The sequence below is a fragment of the Phyllostomus hastatus genome, unplaced genomic scaffold, assembly GCF_019186645.2.
Source record: "Phyllostomus hastatus isolate PE091 unplaced genomic scaffold, TTU_PhHast_1.1 phas_contig_198, whole genome shotgun sequence".
Classification (NCBI taxonomy): Eukaryota; Metazoa; Chordata; class Mammalia; order Chiroptera; family Phyllostomidae; genus Phyllostomus; species Phyllostomus hastatus.
In genome coordinates, this window is record NW_025333715.1 from 4,852,535 (window position 1) to 4,876,104 (window position 23,570).

The 23,570-nt window shown below is 63.5% G+C and overlaps 1 protein-coding gene across 1 annotated transcript; it reads left to right on the forward strand.

Moving 5' to 3' along the window:
* Window positions 1–21,171, forward strand: RANGAP1 (Ran GTPase activating protein 1). Its single transcript, XM_045835091.1, has 16 exons — window positions 1–214; window positions 2,745–2,894; window positions 6,748–6,875; window positions 8,986–9,045; window positions 9,592–9,771; window positions 11,656–11,790; window positions 12,677–12,835; window positions 13,892–14,005; window positions 14,376–14,475; window positions 14,563–14,647; window positions 15,454–15,640; window positions 16,508–16,627; window positions 17,929–18,031; window positions 18,724–18,812; window positions 19,076–19,197; window positions 20,116–21,171. The coding sequence occupies exons 2-16, from the start codon at window positions 2,783–2,785 to the stop codon at window positions 20,183–20,185; spliced, it is 1,764 nt and encodes a 587-aa protein (XP_045691047.1). The 5' UTR covers window positions 1–214; window positions 2,745–2,782; the 3' UTR covers window positions 20,186–21,171.
* Window positions 21,172–23,570: the final 2,399 nt, after the last annotated feature.

The following is a 23,570-nucleotide window of genomic DNA, read 5'->3' on the forward strand; positions in this document are numbered from 1 at the left end:
AATCCTCCTCCTCCGCCATCATCCTTAGCCGTGCGCGGAGCAGGTGGTGTCGCGAGTGGGGAGAAGAGACGGACAGGCGGGCTGGGCATCGGGACCGCTGGACTCGGAGGCGGCGACTCCGACCGGACCTGACGCGGACCCTGAACCAGCCCCCATCCCGGAGGGAGTACGCGCCTGCTAGAGCCTCCCCACGCGGCGGCGCCGTCTGTTTACGGTAGGATAGGGGTCCCTGTCCTTTCCCTGTCACTTGCCTGGCATGGGGGCGGGGCGGCTCTGGAACTGGACGTGGAAGGTGTGGCGCCCATTGAGCACTTTCTCCCCCTGCGCCTTCTCCGGCCAAGTGCGGAGGGGGTGGGGGCGCCGGACCCCTTCGCAAGTGGGGAAACTGAGGCTTAGAGAGGGCGTCTGGCTCTCGTGGTCGCCGCTGCCAACAGTGGCGTCTCCTTTTAAGTGTCGGTGTCAACTGGGGGCGGTGCGCGTCGCCCAGGGATCCCGGGTGCGGCTCTCGCGCTGCCCGCCTGTCACTTGCGGCTGGCGCTCGCTCGTATCGCCCTCGGCGGCCGCCTCCCAATAGGCCCACGCTTGCCGAGGGCCTGGGCTGGCGCCGCAGCCCTCGGGAGGGAATCGGCGTGACTCACTGCAAACGCTTCACCTGAGCGATGGGTGCGCCTCCAAGAAAGTGACGCCGGAGCGGAGGAGGGAAGAGACTGTGTGTGTGTTTACCGTTTGTCTGTGCTCTGCCGCTGCTCCTCTGCAGACTTTGGACAAACGAATTCACCTCTTTGCTGAGTCTAGTGGATCGCGTGTGTGCACTGGGCTGAAGGATGGGCGCTCCGCCAGCTCATAAGTTTGTGTGCCTGTCCCGTTTGGATGCGCCCCCCGCTCCCCGCCCCAAACACACACACCGTTTTTGTAGCCTCAACTTGTTCCCTCCCAGAACTGCAAGAGGTGGTGGAGTTTCAGGCTAATTTTTACTCTGCTTCATTCTGTCATTGGAGCATCTTTTAAAAGCCAGGCCCCATGTGGCAGATACATCGATCCCGTGGAAACGTGTGTATCACCCTCTCCTCTGCTGGAAACATTCCAGTGGCTCTCCTTGTCACTCGGGATAAAAGCCACAGTTCTTAAAATGACCTTTGTGATTTGGGCGTTTTGTTCATTCTCTTTTCTCATTTCTTACCTCTGTTCTCCCTTCCTCTCGGCGCCCCAGCCCCGCTGGCCTCCTTGAAGTTCCTCTCCCCCACAAGAGCAGTTAGTTGAGTTTGCAAAAATGTTCTTCCTCCCGGTATCTGCACGGCTCGATCTCTGCTGTCCTTCGATCTCTATTACCCTTCGTCTTTTTTCCCCCTCTAATACGTCCTGTAACTGTTCTACTTGGAATTGCAACCCCCCCCCCAAAAAAAACCCTCCTTACTCGCCTCCTTCCCTGTTTGTTTTCCATATCAGATACTGAGTATCTTATTTAAGATACTCAGTATCTTGTTTAGAACATGTTTCATGCCAGCAGGGTTTTTGCTTTATCATTCACTGCTGTACTCCTGGTACCTGCAACAATGTCTGGCACACAGTAGTAGTCATAAATGTTGAATGAATGAATGGATGCCTCTTTACCCAGAAGAATAATTCATGCCTATTGATCAAGACAGACACACCAGGGTGATAAGGTTAAGACAAGAAGAGGGTGGGAAGCTGGCTGCTTGGGCCCAGTGGGAGCTTGGGGAGCTATCACAGCAGTATCTTGAGGCTGAGTAGATTCAGGAGGGGAGCAGTCTGGATGGAGAGAGCCTCTGTGCGTGTCTCCTAGTTCTCTCTGCCAAACCAGTCTTCTTGGTCTCACCTGGTGACCTGCCATTTCCCCTTTGGAGAACGGAGTGGTCCTTTCCGAGTCTACTGAGCTGCACACTGGAAGCTCCCTTTTTCAGCACCTCTGCCCCTGCTCTATTGTGATGGTGGCCGTTGTGATGTAGAGACACCTCTAGTCTCCTAGGGATCCCTGAGGTCTGACCACCGTGGGCTGCCTACCCTCCTGGCCTGGGTTGAAACCAGATGTGCGGTGGGCTGGCTCCTGTGCCCCACCCCCAGAACCATGCCAGTGTGGGCGGTGGGGCATCCTCTGGGACGGATGACCCGGATCCTATAGCCATCTATGTCCTGTTTGAGGGGTGGGACTCTCAAACAGGGACCAGCCAAGATGGTCCGGGAGGTGTGTGCTTGGGGCAGACTGCTGGCCGCCATGGTCCTGGCACTTAACCGTCACTCGCCGGGAACCCAGGAACTGGGCAGCTCACATGGCTTTGCTGGGTGTCCCGGCTGGGGCAGGTGGGCGAGGATGCCTTATAGCAGAAAGGTAGTTCTTCAGGGGCAAAATGTGATTCTTCTGTTTTCTTGCCGTCTCAGCCACCTTTCTAAGATCACTCCTTTCCCAGTTTGCGGTTTTCATTTCTCCCCGTGGTGTAGCTATTGGGAAGGTGGGTGCAGGCTCCTGATTGGGTCCTACCCTGGCTCCCCAACTGGGGACCCCAGGAGCCTCCTCCCTCCCGCTCTCTCTCTTTTAAAATGTATTTACTTATTGAATTTTAGAAAGAGAAACATCTTATTTGTCATTCCACCTATTTATGCATCTATTGGTGAATTTTTGTGTGTGCCCTGATGGGGGATTGAACCTGCAACCTTGGCGTGTAACCAACACAGCTGCCCACCGGGGTCGAGCCCTCTCTCTCTTAACGAAACTTTGGCCTCCTCAGTTTGCAGATTTCCAGGGGAGCCTACCAACGAGTCCAGCATGGCCTCTGAGGACATTGCCAAGTTGGCAGAGACGCTAGCCAAAACCCAGGTGGCCGGCGGACAGCTGAGTTTCAAGGGCAAGAGCCTCAAACTCAACACTGCGGACGATGGTGAGTTCCTGCGTGGGCTGACGCGAGGGAGGACGGGGGTGTGGGAACGAGCCCTCCCTCTTACTGTCCACGGGCTCCTTTGGCTACATTATCATAATCTGGCCTTGCAGCTCTGGGAGGTACCACTGGGCCCATGTAACAGTTGGGGCTCAGCGGTGGTTTGCCCTTGAGCACACGCTGGCTCCCCTGCCGGTCTTCATGTTTGCGGTGGGCATTTCTTTTTTTTTTTTTTTAAGACTTTATTTAGTTTATTTTTAGAGAGAGGGGAAAAAGGGAGAAAGAGACGGAGAGAAACATCCATGTGTGGTTGCCTCTCACATGCCCCCAGCTGAGGACCTGCCCCACAACCCCGGCATGCGCCCTGACTGGGAATCAAACCAGCAGCCTCTCGGTTCATAAGCCGATGTTCAGTCCACTGGGCCACACCAGCCAGGGGTGTGGTGGGCATTTCTGCCATGGCAGCTCCGGCCGGCAGGTGGGAAGGGCCCCATTATCCTTGGAAGGGATGGAGACAGCAAGGGACCACAGCGGCAGTCCCGATACCCACCCCTGTCTTCACCCGCATGACCCTAAGCTGATTGGGGAACGCCTGTCACCTTCCCCGGGGCTGAGGCCCTCATGGAGCTGCATTAGGACAACAGTCCAGGCCCTCTTGGGAGGTCTGGTCCGTGCAGCTGCGTCTCCCTGCGAGGGCAGGACGCTGCTGTCGGTGAGCAGGCGCCAGCACTGGGGAGAACTGGGAATCCGAAGGCAGACTGTCTTTCCATCCCTGGCCAAGGCACGGCTTGGCCGGACCAAGCCTGAGTCCCCTAGCGTCAGGCATTGAAGGCACCTGTATCGGTATTTGTAAGACCCCAAGGTTTTGGCCCGACCAGGTAAACTGGTCTGGGCTTGCCTGGTTGTCACGGTGTGTGGGCGGGCTCGCCCCTCCACGGGGTCAGAGGCTGCTTCAGCCCGCGGCCTGCTGGGAGCGTGGCGATGCGCATTCTTAACGTCTCGTACAGGGTCTGAACGTCGACCGTGTTCCTCCCTGCGCTTTCGTTACTTTTGATTCTTGCGTCATCCCTGAAGTACAAATGTTGCTATTTTAGATGTAAGGAAAAGGACCTGGGAAACTTAAATGACTGGCCCAAGGTCATACGGCTGCTCGGTCACGGAGCCCGGACTTCAGCAGAGGTCCGGCATCCTGTCCCTGTCCCTGTCCCTGTCCCTGTCCCGTCCTCCCTGCAGGCATTCAGCTCCCGGCAGTAAACCTGGGTGTGTGATTAAATGCCACTCGCTGAACACTGTGTCAGGCGGAGTCTTAAGTGTCACCCAAGTAGAATCTCAGTCTGTCCTCACAGAAGCCCTGGAGGTGGGCTTCGTCTCCACTGTGCAGGCTGGAAAGGGAAGGCTGGGAAAGGACTCTGTCTTGGCCGGGAGCTGGCCGGGGCGGCCAGGGGCGAGCAGGGGCCTGAGCGAGGGGGCCTGAGGCTGGTGATGAGAACAAGGCCCTCTTCTCTCCCAGGAGTCACTTAAGGAGCAGAGAAAGGCCTTTCCGCTTTACGTGGCCAAGTGACAAACACCTGGAACTTGTCACTGTGGGAGGCGGCAGAGAGTGAAAAGAGAAACCCCTGCCCGCAGCCCCGTGGCGTCCGGGCGTTCAGGAGGGGCTGGGGCCCGTGTCTGCCCTGTTTTTAAGTCGGTGCGATTCCGTTTGGGTTGCATCGAAGTGAGAGAGGCAGCTCGTCTCTGAGCCCCACCCTCTCCATTCCCTGCTCTTCCCACCTGGGCGCATTTCCTGCCCAGGGCGGGCTGTGCTTGTGAGTTGCCCCAGGGCTGAACTTGTAGAAAGCACAGCACCTATGTCGTCCTGTACTTAAGTCGCTTACACAGCAAGGGTGGCCTTCCCCTGGGGCCCTGGCGTGCCTGTTGCCTTGCGTTTAAGGGCCACATAAACATGCCTTGAGCAGCCCTCCTCTCCTCGCGGTGACCAGTGACTGGACAGTCCCTGGATGTTAAGGGGCCCCTTTTGGAACAGGTCTTCTAATAGCTGCGAGGTCCTTCAGCCCTTGCACTGGACGCCACGCCCCCAGCAGTCACCCAGGAGAGGTGGCAGGGCAGGGGGCTGCATGAAGGCCACGGTGGGGCTCAGAAGCAATGTGGCTGGGGGAGGAGCACGGGGGTCCCCAGTTTGGGGAAAGCAGCCTGCGGTTTTCCCCGAACTGCTGTGCGGAGTTGCCTCATTCCTTGAAACCTCAGCTTCTTCTTTTATAACATGGGAGGCTCCTGCCTGTCCAGCCTCCCTGGTTGTGAAATGGGAAATGGAAGGTGAACGCTGCTCACCACTTTCTGGCTGTGTGACCTCGGTAGGCGTTTATGTCCGCCTGCGTGTCTCAGTACACTCACCTGTACTGTGCCATAGGTGCAACAGTAGCCCCTCGTCAGACGGAGTGGGGAGCGTGTGGGTCCGTGGTGTACGCCACACACGTTAGGGCGGTAAGTGCTTACCCCTACGGGGCACTGAGCGGAAGCGGTGAGAGCCCCTTTCCTCACGGAGCTCACGGCCCGGCGGGCAGACGGTGCTAACAAAGTCACCACGCGATGGTCAAGCAGTCGTGAGGCCGGGGCGAGATCGCAGGAGCGATCGGGGCTGTGCCGGTTCGGCCCGCTGGGGGCTTGGCAGGGGCCCCCGAGGAGGTGCGGCGGCGGGCAGGGGGAGGGAGGCGGGGGTGCGCAGGGCCCCCAGCTCCAATGGCTTCTTTGGGAGCCCCTTCCGGGTTGCAAGTCACAGCCTTTCTCAAGACCGTCTGTGGGCTTTGTAACCTAGAAGGTCAAGTTCGACTTCTGTCTCCCACGTACGTATATCTCCATCCCTTCTCTACATGCCACCCCAGCCCACTCCATCCTGTGCCAGCCGGACTACATTGTTTTGGTTCATGTAGCTGGTGTGTTTTGTTCAGATTATAAAGCTAATACATACATGTTATAGAATACAGAAACATGGAAGAAGGAAAAATCTTGCAACTTCATTATCCCACAGCCCAGCGGTATAACTCCTGTTAATGTTGGTACATTTCCTAGTCTTTTTCCCCCACCAAACATAGCTGAGTTCTTTTTTCTTCTTTTTTTAAAAACATAATTAAGATCATATTACAGGTACTTCAAAGATTTTACTTATTTATCTTTAGACAGAGGGAGGGAGGGAGAAAGAAAGGAAGAGAAACATCAGTGTGTGGTTGCCTCTCATGTGGCCCCCACTGGGGACCTGGCCTAGAACCTAGGCATGTGCCCTGAGTGGGAATCGAACCCGCGATACTTTGGTTCGCAGCCCGTGCTCAATCCACTGAGCTACGCCAGCCAGGGCATGAGTATTTTCTAAGTCAAACACCTGCGTCGCTGTTCGTGATGATGTTAGTGTTACTCTCCTCCAGTGAGTTCCCATGTCAACCTCTCCGCTGTTGATGGACATTTAGGTGGTTTGGAGTTTTTCATCATCATGAGACAGTACAGTAATGAACACCCCAAACACGAATGACCGAACCCGTCCTTGAAAGGCTCCGTGCCACTGTGCCTGCTGGCCCTCTGACCTGGGTGCCGCTTCCCCACTTGGCCCGGGGCCCGCCTGTCCTGTGAGGCTCCGCGCGCACCACCACGAGGTGTCCCAAGCCCCGGGCAGCCGGCTGGCCTTCCCCTCGGCTCCCAGGCCCGCTGCCCGTGCCTGGCTCTGACGCCTGGTACAGGAAAACCGTCGTGGGGCCGTGTTCCCTGCTGGACCGCGAGCCTGTCTGTCGGTGATGTGATGGGGTGGCGGCCGGGCCCCCCCGCCTCAGCTCTTTGCGAGTCTAAGGTTCTCCTCTTTGGTTCTGGGCAGCCAAGGACGTGATTAAGGAGATCGAAGACTTTGACGGCTTAGAGGCCCTGCGCCTGGAGGGCAACACGGTGGGCGTGGAAGCGGCCAAGGTCATCGCCAAGGCCTTGGAGAAGAAGTCGGAGTTGAAGGTGAGATGTCCCGGGGCGGACAGGCTGGGGACAAGCTTCTGCTCAAAGAGCCACAGAACGTTCTGGGCCCCTGTCTTGTCGGCGGTCACCACGGCCAGCTCCCCTCCCCCGGGCTTCCCCAGAGCGCTCGGCAGCGGCCAGGGCCCCTCTCCCTGTGCGACGTGTCCATTCGGGTCCTCCAGCAGCAGACACTGAGGTGGCACCACGAGTGCAGCGAGCTTACCGGGCAACACGTGTGGAGGATGAAGGGGAGGGGAGCGGCACTGGACAGGGAGAGCCTCCAGCTCGTGATGCGGCGCTGGCGCCTGTTGGGAGGGAAGGGCGCGGCATTGGGGCGAACCTCCCTCTTCCCACGCGCACTCGGTCTGCCTCCGCCTCCGAGCACAGGTGGCCTGACGGAGGAGTCTCGTGTTGGGCGAAATGGCCAGGCCTCGGCTCAGGTGCCCGGGTGGGTTGGCAGCGTCCTGCAGCCCAAGGTGGCCAGCTAACTGCTGCATTCCTCACAGCATGAGAGCTCAGCCTGTGCATCTCGTCGCCCCGTGCAGACCCAGTGCCTCAGGTCACCCACCCCAGCATCTCAGGCCTACTTCCATGCAGGAGGGAGCCCGAGGTGGGGTGGGGGGGGGGGCAGGCGGAAGCGGCTCTTGCTGCCCGTCGTGCTCTGGGCACGTGCAGGTGGCAGACAGTGTCTCCTGTGACGCATGCACAAGTTCGATCTTGACAGACGAGAAAAGTGTGGCCCACGGTCACGCACCTCAGGCGTGGGCCGGAGTCCAGCCCCCTCACCGCTCTGCTGCCCTCTTGTCGTTGGGGAGGCCTGGAGCCCACAGCACAGATAGGGTACCGGGGTGGAGGTGGGGATTGCCGCCCTCAGCCCACCAGAGCTGGCTCTGGGGAGCTTCGGGGTGCAAGGCCAGGTGTGAGGGGCCCTGGTGCACCGGCTGCGGCTGGCTGTCTGGGCCCTGAGCACCCGTGTACCGGGATGACCCACTGAGCAGACCGTGCGGAGGGTCCCCCGAGGCCCCGGTGTGCCAGCGACGCGCTGTAGCTCTCGCACAAACCAGTTTCCCTGGTGCTCGAGGGTGCGTTCAGTCCGTGCACACGGAGGACTGGGTTTTCAGGGGAACGGTGCTTCCCTGTGCCCCGTCATTCCAGGTTGCCCGAGGAACAGCCAGAGCTGCCGGAGTTGGACCTTGGGGGCGCGGTGGCTGAGTCGGAGGGCAGGACTGTGTATGTGCCCACGGTGCCTGACCCGTGCTGGTCGGCGTGGTGCAGCCCAGGGCTGCGGCCTCCACCTCTGCAGCGTTTACCTAACATTCCCTTTAAACCAGCTCCCTTCGAAGTCATGGGAAAGCAAACCCAGCCCCTTCTATTCAGTGTGATGGGGGGCTTCACGTGCACGGACCACAGGGTGTTCCAACTGTGCCCGGCGGCTGCTCTTCCTCTGCTCAGTGGGAAGCGGGGAGGTGGGCGAGACCCGCCAGCCTCCACGGGAGGTCACCCTCTGGGTCACCCCTGGAGGGGGCAGGCCTGCCACCCAAAATCGTGTCGCATGTCGCTGCCCCGCACCGTGTGGGAAACCGGTGTTGGAAAGGAGCACGGGCCTCCGTGGGCCCAGAGCGTCTCCGTGCTCTCGCCCTGACCCCCTCCCGGAAGGCCAGAGGTCAAATGGATGGGGCCCTTCCTGGCACTGCTCCGGAGCCTCTGGGCCCCACCAGCTTTGGCCGGAGCTGGTCCGGCTTTTCACTGACAAAGCCCAAACTAAGAAGTCTTTTTTTTTTTTTTTTTTTTTTAAGATTTTAAAAATTTATTTATTTTTAGAGAGAGGGGAAGGGAGGGAGAAAGAGAGGGAAAGAAACATCAATGTGTGGTTGCCTCTTGCACGCCCCACATCTGGGAACCTGGCCCACAGCCCAGGCATGTGCCCTGAGTGGGAATCAAACCAGCGACCTTTGGTTCACAGGCCCACACTCAATCCACTGAGCCACACCAGCCAGGGCCCAAATTAAGAAATCTTATAGTGCTCTGTGCTCCGCGTCCATGCGGCGAGGTGCTGCTGACTGACTCCCTCCAAGGGTCTCAGCTAACTCTCTCCGTCTTCCTTTCAAAGCGATGCCACTGGAGCGACATGTTCACGGGGCGCTTGCGGTCGGAGATCCCGCCGGCCCTGGTAAGTGAACATAGCGGCTGCTCCCCCTCCCTGCTGGGCACAGGGACCCCTTTGGCCAGGTGGGGCCGCACCGCCCCTCCTCTGCTCCCCAGCTCCGGATCTGTGCCCCGCCCCGTTTCTGCCCCCAGTCTCTGGCAGCGCCTCCTCTCCTCGCCCATTTCTCCTGGGGCGCTGCAGTGTCCCCAGCCCAGGAGGGTCCCAGGATTGCTCCTCCAGGCACATGCGTGCTGCTTTATGCTTGTGTCTCAGCTCATGATTTTCCTGCTGTCTGGAATCTCACGTTTGACCGGCTGATTCTCATCCAGACTGAGCTCAAACGTCACCTCCTACAGAAAGCCTTCCCTGACCACGCCGCAGACACCGGACCCACTCCCCGGCAGAATTAGGGGCCCCTGCAGGGTCTCCAGCCCTGGGAGTCTGAGTCAGCAGCCCTGTGCCGAAGTGGCCTGGGTCTCCGCCGCTTCCCCGCCAGCCTGAGTGCCCCCGGCACAGGAGCAGCACCTGTCAGGTGGCTGTGACACTGACTTGAGCTTCATCTGTGCCCAGATCTCGCTGGGGGAGGGACTCATCACAGCCGGAGCCCAGCTGGTGGAGCTAGACCTGAGCGACAATGCCTTCGGGCCCGACGGCGTGCGGGGCTTCGAGGCCCTGCTGAAGAGCCCCGCCTGCTTCACCCTGCACGAGCTCAAGCTCAACAACTGTGGCATGGGCATCGGGGGTGGCAAGGTGGGTGCGGCAGCCCCTCCTGCGCGGCCCCACTGCCCTTCTCCCTCCCTCCCTGCCAAGCCCCGTACGACGTTCGCCTCCATCTGAAGTGTGTGCCCGGCCACCCACCATCTGGGCTGGTTGGCCCGTTGTGTTTTCTCTTCAAAGGAGAAAGGTCTCGAAGGCGGCAGCCTGTAGCCAGTGGGGAGAGGAGATGGAGTTCATGAGGGTGGGGTTGCCAAGCAACCATCTCGATTCTGCTGTTGCCAAGGCAACACAGAGGCAGTATTGCACTGACCTGCTGGCTCTGCAGAATGCAGGCTTTGGGTGTCCCTAGACCTGCTGTGGCCCTGGAATGGCTGTCAGAGCCACTGAAGCCCTGGCTGCGCGCATGGTGGGGGGGGCCCGGAACAAGACGGCTCAAGTCCCCTTTGTCCCTGCCTCCGCCGCCCTGCCGTCAGCCAGGCTGGTCAGCGTGGGGAGGCCCCCTGCTCCGTTCTGGCTCCGTTGGGCCTAGGTTCTGGAGAGACCGACGCCGGTCTAGTTCCCGTCTCCCCTCGCCTTGACGTTCCAGCCAAAAGTAGGAAAGGGCTGGGGCGCAGGAACTGACAGCAGCTGGAACATCCTTTCAAAGGTGTGTTAGGTCCACAGACTTAAATCCCCCACCCACACTGCCCGGTGGGGGATACTGTCGCCGGTTTTTCAGATACGTAGGCTGGGGCTTCGAGATCTCGGGCTGAATGCCCTGGGATGCGTGGGACTGATGCGGGATTTGAGCCTGCGTCCACGTGGCCCTGTCAGAGCAGCCAGAGGAGCCTGTGTGCGGTGCTTGCAGTGCCCCAGGCGGAGGAGCCAGAGTAGCCTCCCCTGCAGAGGTGCCTGTCCCTGCTTGTCCCAGGGGGGAGAACAAGGGCCGAGCTCCCACGCCCGTCTCAGCCAGCCATCCCCCCGCCCCAGCCCGACTGGCCAGTGGGCTTCGTGCGTGTTACGACCCACGTGAGTCTGAATCCGCGCAGAACACAGGTGCAGCCCCAGCTGCGGTGTGGCGTGCCAGGGAGCCAGAGACGTCCTTGGAGAAGGCTTCTGTTTTCCACCCACGCCTCACCTCTGCCCCGGAACTGAGGCTTTGGGGCCGCCTGCAGGCAGCACCGCGAGGGCAGGGACACCTGGGTGTCAGGGTTTTGCTCCCAGCAGCTGAGACCCTGCTTTGTGTGGCTGCTCTGGACAGCGGCGTGTCAGGAGGGTGCAGTGGGGCCGTGGTCCCCTTGGCCAGCTCCCCTACGTCCTGGGGAGCATGGGAGAGGCCCTGGGAGAGGTGGGTTCTGGCCCAGGGTCTTCCACTTGCTGAGCCGCCACAGGAGAGTGGCGCCTCCGCGTGTCTGTGTGCGGGTCGGCCCTCCCGCCCGCCTGCTGGGTGTCCCGGACAGGGGCCCGCACCTGGGCGCAGGGCCCACCCCTCTGCCCTCCGCCCTGCCCCCGCAGATCATCGGGACTCTGGAGGAGTCCATCCCTGAGCCTGCTTATTTCAGCTGGGAGGGCCCCGGGAGGGCTCCCGCCTGCTGCAGGGCTTGTGACGGCAAGCGGGCTAATCGGGCCCCCCTCCCTGGACCTGGCTTCAAGGCGGCCACTCAGTGTCGGGGTGTCCCTTCCCACTGGGCCCTGGTCGCCCACTCCAGGGTGGTGGGACCCCCCCCACACGAAGCAATAGATAAGAAAGCTCTTTGTGAACTTGCAGGTGCTGGGCGTGTGTGAGGGGGTACCTCTGAGCCTTTGAGTGGTTACTCGTCCCCGCACACCCGCCACCAGTGGGTGGCGTGGGGGATCGAGGGCCGGTTTAGCTGCGTGGCCGCCCCGCTGGGGGAGGGGCTTCCTGGCTAGGCCGGGCCCTCTGCCTGTTCCCCGCAGATCCTGGCGGCCGCGCTGACTGAGTGTTACCGGAAGTCCAGTGCCCAGGGCCGGCCGCTGGCCCTGAAGGTCTTCGTGGCCGGCAGAAACCGTCTGGAGAACGACGGAGCCACTGCCTTGGCGGACGCCTTTGGGGTGAGTGGGTCTTGCCCCTCCTGCCCAGCCCACCGACCGTCCTGGGGGTCCACCCAGCTCCGCAGCCTAGCCGGCAGCCCTCGGGCAAGCCTCCCCCCACGCCAGTCCTCGGGAGCTCGGGGGCCGATGGGGTGCAGACAAGGAGACTCTGACATTCCAGTGTGGCGAACGCCATGCCGGAGGAAGGGCAGGGGGCTCTGGGGGTCCAGAGGAAGAGCATTCAATGGTGCGTGGGGCAGCCCAGGAAGCCCTCCTAGGGGAGGAGGCATCCCAGATTAGAGCTATACAGTGCGCAGTAGTCAGCCCACTAGGAAACTGCCAACAAATAAGGAGATGGAGTGTTCCAGGCAGGGAGAGGGAAGTGTCAAAAAAGGTTGGGGTACAAAAGAGCCAGGTGGGTTAGGGAAGACCCTCCGCACCCCCAAAACAGGCCGTGGTGTGTGGGGTGTCAGTCATGGAGGTGGGGCAGGAGAGCCCCAAGTCAGGAAGACCCAGTGGAGCTGCGCTATGCAGAGAAGGGCCGTGGCTGACCACCACACCAGGGCCCAGGGTCCCCGCAGTGTGGGGGACCCCTGACTAGGAAACTTGTGCCAGAGCTGTGTGACTCCAGGCAGGTCACTTAGCCTCTCTGATCCCTAGCCTTCTGGGTTCGGTGGGTCTCCCTCACACAGTGGTGGAGGGGCTCAGGTGCAGCCGTGCGGAGAGGCGCACTCTGAGACCTGCTCTGCCCAGGACATCCACAGACAGGCCCCTGCCTGCGTGGACAGCAGCCCCTCTGCGTGTCTGTGTGCGGGTCGGCCCTCCCGCCCGCCTGCTGGGTGTCCCGGACAGGGGCCCGCACCTGGGCGCAGGGCCCACCCCTCTGCCCTCCGCCCTGCCCCCGCAGATCATCGGGACTCTGGAGGAGGTCCACATGCCCCAGAACGGCATCAACCATCCCGGCATCACGGCCCTGGCCCAGGCCTTCGCCATCAACCCCCTGCTGCGGGTCATCAACCTGAACGACAACACCTTCACTGAGAAGGGCGCCGTGGCCATGGCCAAGGTAAGGCGGTTCGGCGGGGCCAGGCTGGGCCCTGGTGGCGGGGTCTGGCCGCTGCCTTTGCCAGGAACACCCATCAGCAGGCGGCCGTTCTGCCCCCCACCCTGCCCACCGGGCGTGTGCCCCAGGGTCCGGCCGTGCACACGTGCCCAGGATGGGGCGCGTGTCAGGAGCCAGCCTGCGCCCGTCTCGGGCAGCTCTGCGTGTCCGCACCGCCTTCCTCCCGAGCCGCTCGGGCAACCCCGGCGTTTTCTTCGTCGGTTCTGCGTGTTGAGCCCCTGCCTAGCGCCCGGGGCCCCGTGCCGGTCACAGGCCTCACAGAGTCGAGTCACAGACGCCGAGGCCTGCAGAAAGCCTCTGTGCCACGAGGGACGGGGACAGCTGCTCGGGGACAGCGCGGGGCGTGGACGCGGTGCCTGGCCGGGTGGCAGGGCTTCTGTGTGTGAGGGCGCCGCGGCTCCAGCGGCACCCCGGGGCCCCCCGAGCCCCCAGAGGCTGGTCCTGCCCTGCGTGGGTCAGTGGGGGCGTGTGCGGGAGTTCGGACCACCCTGGACGTCCCAGTCGGACCCGAGGCAGGCTCCCTGGGAGAGGCCCCATTTTGGCCAGGGACTTTCCTGGACAGAGTCGGCGGGAGGAAGGCTTCGGGCGCAGGGCCCGCACCAGGCAGGGAGGCCCGGGAGCGGGAGGGAGCCTTGCTCCGTGGTCCCGTGTGAGATGCCCGGGGTTCCGAGTGCACGCACGGGCTGGGGGAGACGGAGGGGGCAGACCTTGTGGCCGTGCCGAGCCCTGGAGACGAGCCCTGGAGAGGAGCCCTGGAAGCAGCAGGGGCCACGGAGGGCTTTAACCGGAGGGGCACGCGGCCAGGCCTGTGCTCCGGAAGAGGGTTCTGGCTGTGGGGGGACGGGGCAGGAGGTTTGCCAGAGGCCAGGGGGCCAGCGGGGGGTTGCCGAGAAGAGCCGAGGAGGCCGGGCTGGGCACGCAGGGGGTGGGGTGTGGCCTCGGCTCCCAGGGGTGGGGGGAGGCGACAGGCCTCACCCGGCCTCCTCTTCCCCGCTCCAGACGCTGAAGACCTTGCGGCAGGTGGAGGCCATCAACTTTGGGGACTGCCTGGTGCGCTCCAGGGGCGCCGTTGCCATCGCAGACGCCGTCCGCGGGGGCCTGCCCAAGCTGAAGGTGCCCTTGGGTGGGGGTGTCCCCGGCGTTGGTGGGGGTAGCGGAGAGTCTGGTCCTCAGAGGCCCGTGGGCCTGGGCTGTTCTGCACTCCCCCCTCGGGCCGTGGTCCCGTCTCCTCTCTCCGAGCCGCGGTGTCTCCGTTTTCAGGATGGGAGTGGGGGGAGAAGCCGGTCACCACAGTGAACGCAGGTGAACGTGCTGAGTGCCCGGCTCGTTGCTGGGGGAAGGACGTTACTGTTGTTGGTGTCGTTGTGTCCATCTGCAGGACAGAGCCTGCCTGACCCTCCTTGGGGGCACGGGGGCTGCAGACTAGGAGCTGGTCTACGGGCCCACGTCCCTGCTTGCCACATCCCCCTCCTCTTATTTTTAGGAGCTGAACTTGTCCTTCTGTGAGATCAAGAGAGATGCCGCACTGGCTGTGGCTGAGGCCGTGGCGGACAAGGCCGAGCTGGAGAAGCTGGACCTCAACGGTGAGGAGGGGCAGCCCCAGCCCCGGCCGGTTGGGTGGGCCTGGTGCCCTGTCCTGACCCCACCCTTGTTCCCTTCCCTGTGAGCAGGCAACACCCTGGGAGAGGAGGGCTGTGAGCAGCTCCAGGAGGTGCTGGACAGCTTCAACATGGCCAAGGTGCTGGCGTCCCTCAGGTAGGGGAGCTGTGGGTGGTTGGTGACTCATTTACAGATCGCTGGGTGAGTCCCCACTGTGTGCCCAGTGCTGTGCCAGGCACGAGGGATATGAGATGAAGGCGGTGAGGGTTGCTGGCTCGTGAAGCTTCGTTCTAGCGGGTCGAGGGGCCAAGAACAACCCAGTTCCTGTGCGTGCAGCAGCGGCACGAAGGCGGGCTTGGGGGGGTGGTCCCCTGGAGAGCGGGTGAGTCTGGCGGGGGCTGGGGCTGAGCCGGTGCTGACAGGCAAGGCGGGGGTGCCCAGAGTTGTTCTCGACGTCGGTGGTCTTGGGACTGACTCTAGACAGGAAGGGACGGGTGCGGGAGCAGGGTTCCTGGGTTTGCAGGGCCTGGGGTGGGCTGCAGCTCGGGACCGGGGGCCCGAGGACGGGCTCAGGAGGCTCGGGGGCCGGGGAAACAATGGAACAGCGTGCCTCAGGGGCCCCCTCCCCCTCCCCATATGCGGCTTCCTGTGGCCAGCAAGAGCACAGGGGCCCAGTCCTGGACGTCTCTGCCTGGGCGGTATTCCTGCCAGACCCCAGGCCCCCATGGCAGTGCCCCCTTATCTGTGAGCCCCCGTGGGTCCGGGGGCTTCTCTATGATGGGGACAAGGTCTGGCTCTCGGCATGGGCTTTCCTAGGTGATGAGAGTGAGTGACGGGCTCCCTCATGACCCACTCGCCCCCACCCGGGAACAGCTGCCTGGCCAGGCTCACAGAACCAGGCCTCTGAGCCCACGCGGGCCTCTGGGCGGGGAGGGTCTGCTTTAGCAAGCTCCCCTCCACAGTGATGATGAGGGTGAGGACGAGGACGAGGAGGATGAGGAGGAGGAGGGAGAAGAAGAGGAGGAAGAGGAGGAGGAAGAGGAAGAAGAAGAGGAAGAAGAAGATGAGGAAGAAGAAGAGCCACAGCAGGGAGGGCAAGGACAGGAGCCAGCCACACCATCGAGGAATATTCTGGACCCTAATAGTGGGGTGAGCTCCTTGTCGTTTGCACGGGTCAGACCCGGTCCCCAGCCACGTGTCCCCGACATCTTCACGGGACCGTCTGATAGGGGTGGAGTTCAAACACAGCGGCCACAAACCGTTCTCGTCGTATTTGTGTCAGACTCAGTACAGACGCGTTTCCTTAGAAATAACAACGTGTGTAGCACTGCTGCGCTGGGTATCAGACGTACATGAGTACTTCTAAAAGAACGGAGTAAGAGAATAAGCATAAATAGAAATTTTTCCCCCACCCATCAGTGGACTGTCTCGCTGACCTCCCTGAAGGGACAGCCGCCCGTCCCACAGACGGGCTGGGACCACGGCCCGGCCTGGGCACCTGCTGCCCCTTCCCCGGCCGGGAGGCTGGCGGGGTCGGGCCTGCCACGCCCTAACTCCTGGGTGCCTGCACCCGCCTGGGTGCCCAGACGAAGCTTCTGGACAACTGTGGGTTGGACGAACCCCGCCCCCCGACTCTCGTTGAATGTGGCTTTCCCAGTTTTATGGACGCATTTTAACAAATCGCCAGTGTTTCTCCATGTTCCATTTTCCCCGGGCACCCCTGGGGCTCACTGGCAGTGGTTGCTTGGGCTGGATCCCAGTTCCCGGTGGGTCCACGCTAGTCCCCTGTGCCTTTTGAGCCATTTCTGGGGCATTGAGTAGGCCCATGTGGTCTCGCCAGGCTGTTGGGGTCCTAGGGAGGCGGCTCGTGCGCTGAGAGCCCACTGGGCCGGCGCCTGGGGAGCCGCACCTGAGTGGGAGGGGGAACTCGAGGCTCCGAGCAGTGACCGGCGAGTGTCCTGGGTGAGGAGTCCGGGCTCGGGCCTCTGCAGTGCCACTGTGTCGCCTGTCCCTCAGGAACCAGCGCCCGCACTGTCCTCCCCGCCGCCCGCAGACATCGCCACCTTCTTGGCGTTCCCCTCCCCGGAGAAGCTGCTGCGCCTGGGGCCCAAGAGCTCTGTGCTGATAGCCCAGCAGGTAGGAGCCCTGGGCCGCGCACCCGCACCCGCACCCGCACACGCTGTGCCCGCTGGGTGGCCGGGGAGGAGGGAGGAGCGGAGCACACGGGACTGGGAGGGGAGGCTGTCGGTGGGGTGCAGGTGCTGCCGCACGTGCCTTTTTAGTCGCAGACAGGTAGACGAGTGGGGCGCTGCTGGCGCACTTCCCTTACAGCTGGGGTCCCCACCCTCCAGGCCGCGGACCAGCACGGGTCCGGGCCTGGTAGGAACCAGGCCACACGGCGGGAGATGAGCTTGAATGCAGTTTGCCTGAGTCATCCCTAAACCATCCCCCCCACCCCCGACCCCGGTCCCTGGGAAGATTGTCTTCCGTGGAAGACAATCCGTGGAACCTGCCCCTGGTGCCAAAAAGCTTGGGGACCTCTGGCTCACAGGGTGCGCACGCCCAGCACACCTCAGAGGACTGGGATTTCTTACACACACACCCCTAGGCTTCCTTCTGCATGTCCTGTAGGACCAGCTGCTTCTAGAACAATCTGCTGCCCAGGACTCCTGTGGCCGGCTCAGGTGTGTCGCAGGGAGGCGGCCCCTGCTCCAGCCTCACTTGGCTATTGGATAGGCAGTTCGGTCATTCCTGCCTTCCTTCACTCGTTCGTTTGTGCTGAGATGGTCATCACACACGTGCTGTCCACCGGCACACTTGCGGGTCCTTGCTCATGCTTCTGTTTAACGCCCCTGGCAACCGGAAGTGGGGACCCCGTTGCTCTTGCTGTCCAGAGAGAACTCCGAGGCCCCAGGAGGCGGTAACCAGAAACGATGGGTCCCGCCCTCCGCGGGCTCCGCGTTTCCCTCCGTGTGGCCTGTCTTCCTTTCTCGCGGCAAACGGGGTTGCAGGATAGAGCCCTTCCCGTGGCTTTTCGCTCACTGGTTCTTCGTTTTCCTGGGTCAGCAGAGCTCTTCCCGCGCCCCGTGTCGTCTCGGGGCGCCCATGTTGCGCCCACTTACTTCTCTGTGATCGGGACCGTGGAGGAAAGCTCCGTGGCATTCTGGGTACCCGGGCTGGATTACGAGCAGGGGTCACTGAGTCACAGAGCGAACTGCTGCTCAGTCACTCGCTCCCTGCGTGCTGCACGCCTGCGTGGGCCAGGGCCGGGCCGGGCCCCGAGGGGGCGGCGGGGGGCGAGGCAGGACCTGTCCTTGCCCCACCGAGGCCCGCGTCGTGCCAGGGCTGCTTCCGTGCAGTAGCAGAGCCCAACGCGGCTCCCCTGCGGGCTGGGGCCCCAGCCCCTGCTGACCAGCCGTTGCCTCCTGTGTCCTCAGACCGACACGTCTGACCCGGAGAAGGTGGTCTCCGCCTTCCTGAAGGTGTCCTCTGTGTTCAAGGACGAGGCCCAAGTGAGGGCGGCAGTGCAGGACGCAGTAGGTAACGTGGGCCGTGGGTCTGGGATGGCTCCTGTCTCTTGGCGGCCCCGGGGCTCGGGGACGCTCCCAGTGGCTGGCACGGCGCAGGGGAGGGCAGAAGCTGGAGCCGAGTGCGGGGCCTGCTCCAGGGTGGGTGCCGAGGCAGGAGGGTCCGTGGGAAGTGAGGCTGGGCAGGCAGGGGAGGGCCAGGTGCGAGCCTCCGGCTGTGCTCCCTGAGGTCCCAGCCCCGCGGGCGTCGGTGGGAACCAGTTACCCGAACTGTCTCCCAGAACAGCCCAGCATCGGAGCGAGTGCCCCAGCGGCCTCTGCAGGCCCCGCCGCTCTGCCCCCACTCTGCCCGGCCATGCTCCCGCACCTGCACCTGCACGGGCGGCCGAAACCTGCCCCGGGGAGGCCCGCGTCACTTGATCTCCGCCCCAGCTGTGCCAGGCCCCCGGGCCCATTTTACTTAGGGGGCCAGGGCAGGGAAAGGCCGAGGTGTCGCAACTGGTGGATTGCGCCCTTCCCCTGGTGCTAGCTGTGCCCTCGGCCTGGTCCCCGTGTCCACGTCCCACTGCCTGTGTTCACGTCCTGAACGGCGCAGGGGCAGCCCCAGACCCAGCGTGGGCGGGTGCGGGGCGCTGCAGGCCCTTCGGCCCGTGGCCAGCCCTCTGGGGCAGTAAGCACCCTGCCCCTGCCGCCTCTGCCCCGCAGATGCCTTGATGAAGAAGGCCTTCGGCTCATCGTCCTTCAACTCCAACGCCTTCCTGACCAGGCTCCTCATCCACATGGGTCTGCTCAAGGTGCGGCCGGGAGGAGTGGCAGCCGGGGGGGGGGCGGGGGGGGGAGCGCACCGCCTGCCCCTCCCATGTGAGTCCTGCTGGGACCTGTCACCCACACCGTCCTGGGCCTGGCTCTGCTAAAACAGCCTTGGTCTTCATGATGGGACTCAGCTTGACCTTGGCCATGGGGCTCTCTGAGCAGGGGCTGTGGTCGGTGGAGACCTACAGTCAGTCCCCCAGGGGACCTTGAAGCTCACCTTCCAATCAGTGTGTTTCCCTTGCAGAGTGAAGACAAGGTCAAGGCCATCGCCAACCTGTACGGCCCCCTGATGACGCTGAACCACATGGTGCAGCAGGACTACTTCCCCAAGGCCCTCGCGCCCCTGCTGCTGGCGTTCGTGACCAAGTGAGTGTGCCCGCGCCCGCGCCCGGCTGAGGCTCCCCTGGCCTGTCACTCGGGCTGGTGAGAGGCCCTCGTGCCTCCCAGGCTCTCGGCACTGTGACTGGTTGTCGCTCCTCCTGTGTGGCCCCCACCTCTGGGCCCAGCTGAGGACACGGGACTCAGACAGAGCCTCTCTCTGAGACAGAGGTCGCGTCCCACCCCACAGTTTCCAGAGGAGGAGGAGGCCCAGGTCAGTTAGGAGTCCTGTCCCCCCCCCCGCCCCGCCACCGTCACAGGCCGGCCAGGGCCCGTGCTCGGCAGCGTCCCCAAGTGCAGTTCTGTGTCCGTTCGCACAGCAACCGGGCCCGGGGGGCGGGGCTGGCCCGGCCCGGCCCTGCTGGTCTTCCACGGCCACAGGCCCTGCCCGGCCTGGCCCTGCCCTGCCCTGCCCTGGGGACTAGAGGTGTGCAGGGCTTGTTGTTGTCCTGGAGGGTCTGGGGCGTGGTGGGCACTGGCCACAGCCAAGAAATGCGGAGCCTCCAGGCCCTGCCTGGGCGCCCAGGGCTGGGTGGGGAGGCCTGTCCCCTGTCCTCACAGGGGCCCAGTGTGGCCCCAGCTGGCCTGGCCTTCCTCAGGCCTCGGTCTCCCCATTTGCCTGACCAAGAGGTTGGCAGAGTTGTCTCCGGGGCTCTGACCAGCTGCACTAGCAGTGAGTCCAGCGCCTTGGGAGAGAGTCAGGGTGGGGGGGGTGACGGGGGCGGAGGAGAAAGGAAGTGCCTCCCCGGCCAGCACTCGCATCTCTGTTGAAGAGTCTCTGTGAAAGTCAGAAAAAGGGACTCTGGAATGCTCCTAGCCTCAAACGTGGCCCCTACCCCCTCTGCCGCCCACTGAGCTCCGGGCCCCAAGGTGCTTGCCCCCCTACTGACCCCTCCCTCCCCGCAGGCCCAACGGCGCCCTGGAGTCCTGCTCCTTCGCCCGCCACAACCTGCTGCAGACGCTGCACAAGGTCTAGACCCAGACGCGGGGCAGCCTCTCCCGACCCTCAGCCTGGGCCAGTGACTTGGGAAGGGACTCGGACGAAGGACTCTGGCCAGAACAGGGAGGGTCTTTGTCACATGTGTCGTGCTGGTCCCAGAGTTTGTGTGTCGGTGTGGTGTGCGTGCCGCTGTGTGCTTCCTGCCGGGGCTTGGGGTCACTGACGTCCCCCTGTGGGGCCGGCCCTGGGTCTCTGGAGGGGAGCTGGCCCCTGGCGGACGGTCTGCAAGCTGCTCTGCCATTACGGTCTCGGCCACCTGAGGGCGCTGTGCTGATCTGCGCCTCAGGCTCCCGGCTGTGGCTCTTCCACCCACTTGGCCTTCCCGGCCCTCCTAGGCTGGACCGAAGCCTGGGGCATTGCTGTCCATGCGCTTGTTCCCCGGCCCCAGCTTCCCGCTGAGGTCGGGCTGCACCCTAGCCTGCCGGGGCCTCTCGGTCAGCCGCTGCCTGTGCTGCTTGCGAACAAGCCCTGGTCCTGCAGCCACCACGGTCCCCACCGTGCACCCCTGCTGCGCCGATCCCTCGGCAGGGGAGGCAGAGACGGCCACAGTGGAGCCGCGGGGTGGCCAGCAGAGGGCGAGACCCTGGTGCCCGTGCCATGCAGGCAGGACAAGAAGCCAGTGGCAGGCACAGGGCAGCCTGGAGCCGGAGGTGCTTAGCGGCGCTGGCTGCGGACCCTGCCCTGGCCGCCGAGATGTCTGTGACTGGCCTGGGGCCGCACCGGAGGGGCACCTGGAGAGGCCCCGACCTGTTCTCCAGCCCGGGGGGCAGCGGCAGGGCCCACTGCCGCCTGAGCTCCCTCCAGGGAGCTCTCAAAGGACCTGGGCGGCGCAGCGTGGGGACAGATGGGCTCACAATGGCCGCCGCCTCCCCAGTTGTCCTGCGACGCCCTGTGCTTTTCCCCTTGTGCTCTGTGTCTGGGCTGTGCCCGAGGCTTCTCGAATAAAGTCGTGTGTGGCAACAGTGGAGACTGAGAAACGTCACCTAAAGGAAAGGGGGCCAGTTTCGGGGCCTCGGTCTGGAAGGCGCAGTCCGTCTCGCCCAGAACCCCTGTGCCAACCTTGTGTCTGCGCTGGGGGTGGGTTTCCACAGCGAGGCCACATCTGTCCTTTGTGTGGGCACGCCGGCTCCCCTCCACCAGGTGGGGGGGCTGGCGGTACCGGGATCACCCCGACCTGGGGGAGGGGGAGGGGGTTCTCCCTCTCCAGGCGGTGGAGGTCCCAGGCGGGGTCCCTTTCACCGGCACGGCCCCATCTCACCGTTCACCCTGTGTTTGGGCCACAGCTTCACGGGTCCCCGCACTGCTCCGTGCACGGACCTGGCAGGGCTGGACCCTGGGCAGGTCGCGCCACAGGCCCTGCTCTGCGCACGGTCTGGGTGCCCTGGGTCTGGCTAGCAAGGTCACTTCGTGAGGGTGGGTGTCCCGGCGAAGGAAGGACCAGCTGGTGAAGGGAAGCCCCTGGCGGGTGTCGGCCCCGGGGCCCGGAACGGAGCACATGCCGTGCGAGTCTGTTCCGCAGCTGCGCCACCTGGCGGGAGGACAGCCCAGCCGAACCTCCTTGCCGCGCACCCCGGAACCTCCGCGGGAGAGAAGGGGTCCCCCCCAGGTTTCCCCAGGGGCAGCATTTCCTTCCTGGCTGTGGACCACCCGAGGGGCTTCTTTCTTGGCCAGGTGGCGGAGGCGGCGTCTTCCTCTGCTCCCCCACAACACAGGGCGACGTGGCAGGAGGCAGGTGGGGGCCCGGCCAGCGCCACCCCCATGCCTTGCCAGGCTCGGTCCCGGGTCCTGGGGCCGAGGCTGCCTCTGAGGAGCTCCCCGTCCCGGGCAGGAGACAGACCGCCGTGGCCCACGGTGGGCAGTGAGGGCAGGGCAGCCTGCAGGGTCAGACGTGCAGCGGGAAGGAGGCCGTGGAGGCGGACGAGGTTGCCGGGCTCCGGCCGCTCGGCCTGGCGGCAGCAGGGTCCCTGGGGAGATCACTCTCCAGGAAACCCCAGCCGACGTTTTGAAGATGAGCTGAGGCTGGCTTCCTGTGACACTGCCCCTCACGCACCAGCACGTTCTCTGGGGACACCAGGAAGCCTGCGTCCCAGGTTTCCGTAGCGGAAGATGACTGCTGGCAGGAACATCGCTGCCAACCTGGGTCCGGGGCGGGTGCCGCGTGGGCGGGCCCAGGCTCCGCGGGGACGGTCCCTCCAGCACACCGGTCCTCGCGGTCCCGGGGGGCGGCGGATGAGCCAGCCCCTGGTTGAGCGCGTGTTGGGGACAGTGTTCCCACTCTGGGCGGTGCTGAACAGCACACTTTGGCTTTGCCTGAGTGTGGAGAGACCGAGGAACTGACTTCTACAGCCCCACACAGTAGACGTTGCTGCACATTCTGAGCAAAAACAGGGTTGCCGGAACTGAGTCTCGAGGTCCACTCGGGCTTCCCACGGGAGATGCTTGATGGAGGAGAAACAGGCTCGAGGCTGACGGTGGCCCGTCCAGGGTGCTCCGGCCCGGCTGTCCTTTTCTCTCGGCCCCAGGCGAGTGGGTTCCGACTGCCCTGGCCCCTCTCACCCTCCAGACCAACCAGGTGCAGGGAAGGGCTGGGAAGCCTCTAACTCGCTTTCTGAGAAAGCTGCAGCCTTTGGGATTCCCCCCCACCCCCGAGACTGGAACGCTCCCCAAAACCACAGACAACCCTGAGCTTGCACAGGCTGCAGGCCCGTGAGCGCCAAGTTTTGGGATCGGCAAGATCACAGACGCGCTGGCCTGGGACCCCTGCGTGCAGAGAGCCTGCTCAGCACCAGGCTCTCCCCACGAAAGGGAAGGCGGCCACCGGCTCGGGGGGCTAAACCACCAGTTCTGTTCTGGAACTCGGACTGGAGGAGCCCAGGAAGCCTGGTCGGGGCGCTCCCGGCAGCACATCCCGCCAGTGAGAACCTGGAAACGACTCACGGACCAGTGCCGGGAAACGGGCCGAATGCAGAGCGGCCCCGCGGAACAGTTCGCCACGGTGACCACGCGGTGACCAGCTAGGGTTACGCGCACACCACGCACAGCACAGGTGGCTGCCCGGCAGGGTTGGGTGAAGAGAATCTCAGCGCCACACCATTAGCAAGTTAGCGTCTACATAGGCGTGTGTGTGCGTGTGTGTGTGTGTGTGTGTGTGTGTGTGTCGGTGCTGTTACCAACACAGGAGGGCTAGACCCAGCATTCCGAACGGGGCAGGCAGGGGCGGGGCAGGGGCGGGGCGGGAGCACCAAGCGTCCAAAGTGACCCAGGTCCATCCCCATGAAGAGCCACATTCTTCAAATAAAACACAGGAGAGCATGTTCTGACACAAGAAGTTAACCGTGAGGACGTTTGCCCGTGTCAAACA

Coding starts and splice junctions, on each gene's coding strand:
- RANGAP1 (XM_045835091.1), top strand. CDS start 2,783: ATGGCCTCTGAGGACATTGCCAAGTTGGCAGAGACGCTAGCCAAAACC. Junction 2,895..6,747: donor ACTCAACACTGCGGACGATG/GTGAGTTCCTGC, acceptor GGTTCTGGGCAG/CCAAGGACGTGATTAAGGAG. Junction 19,198..20,115: donor CTGCTGGCGTTCGTGACCAA/GTGAGTGTGCCC, acceptor CCCTCCCCGCAG/GCCCAACGGCGCCCTGGAGT.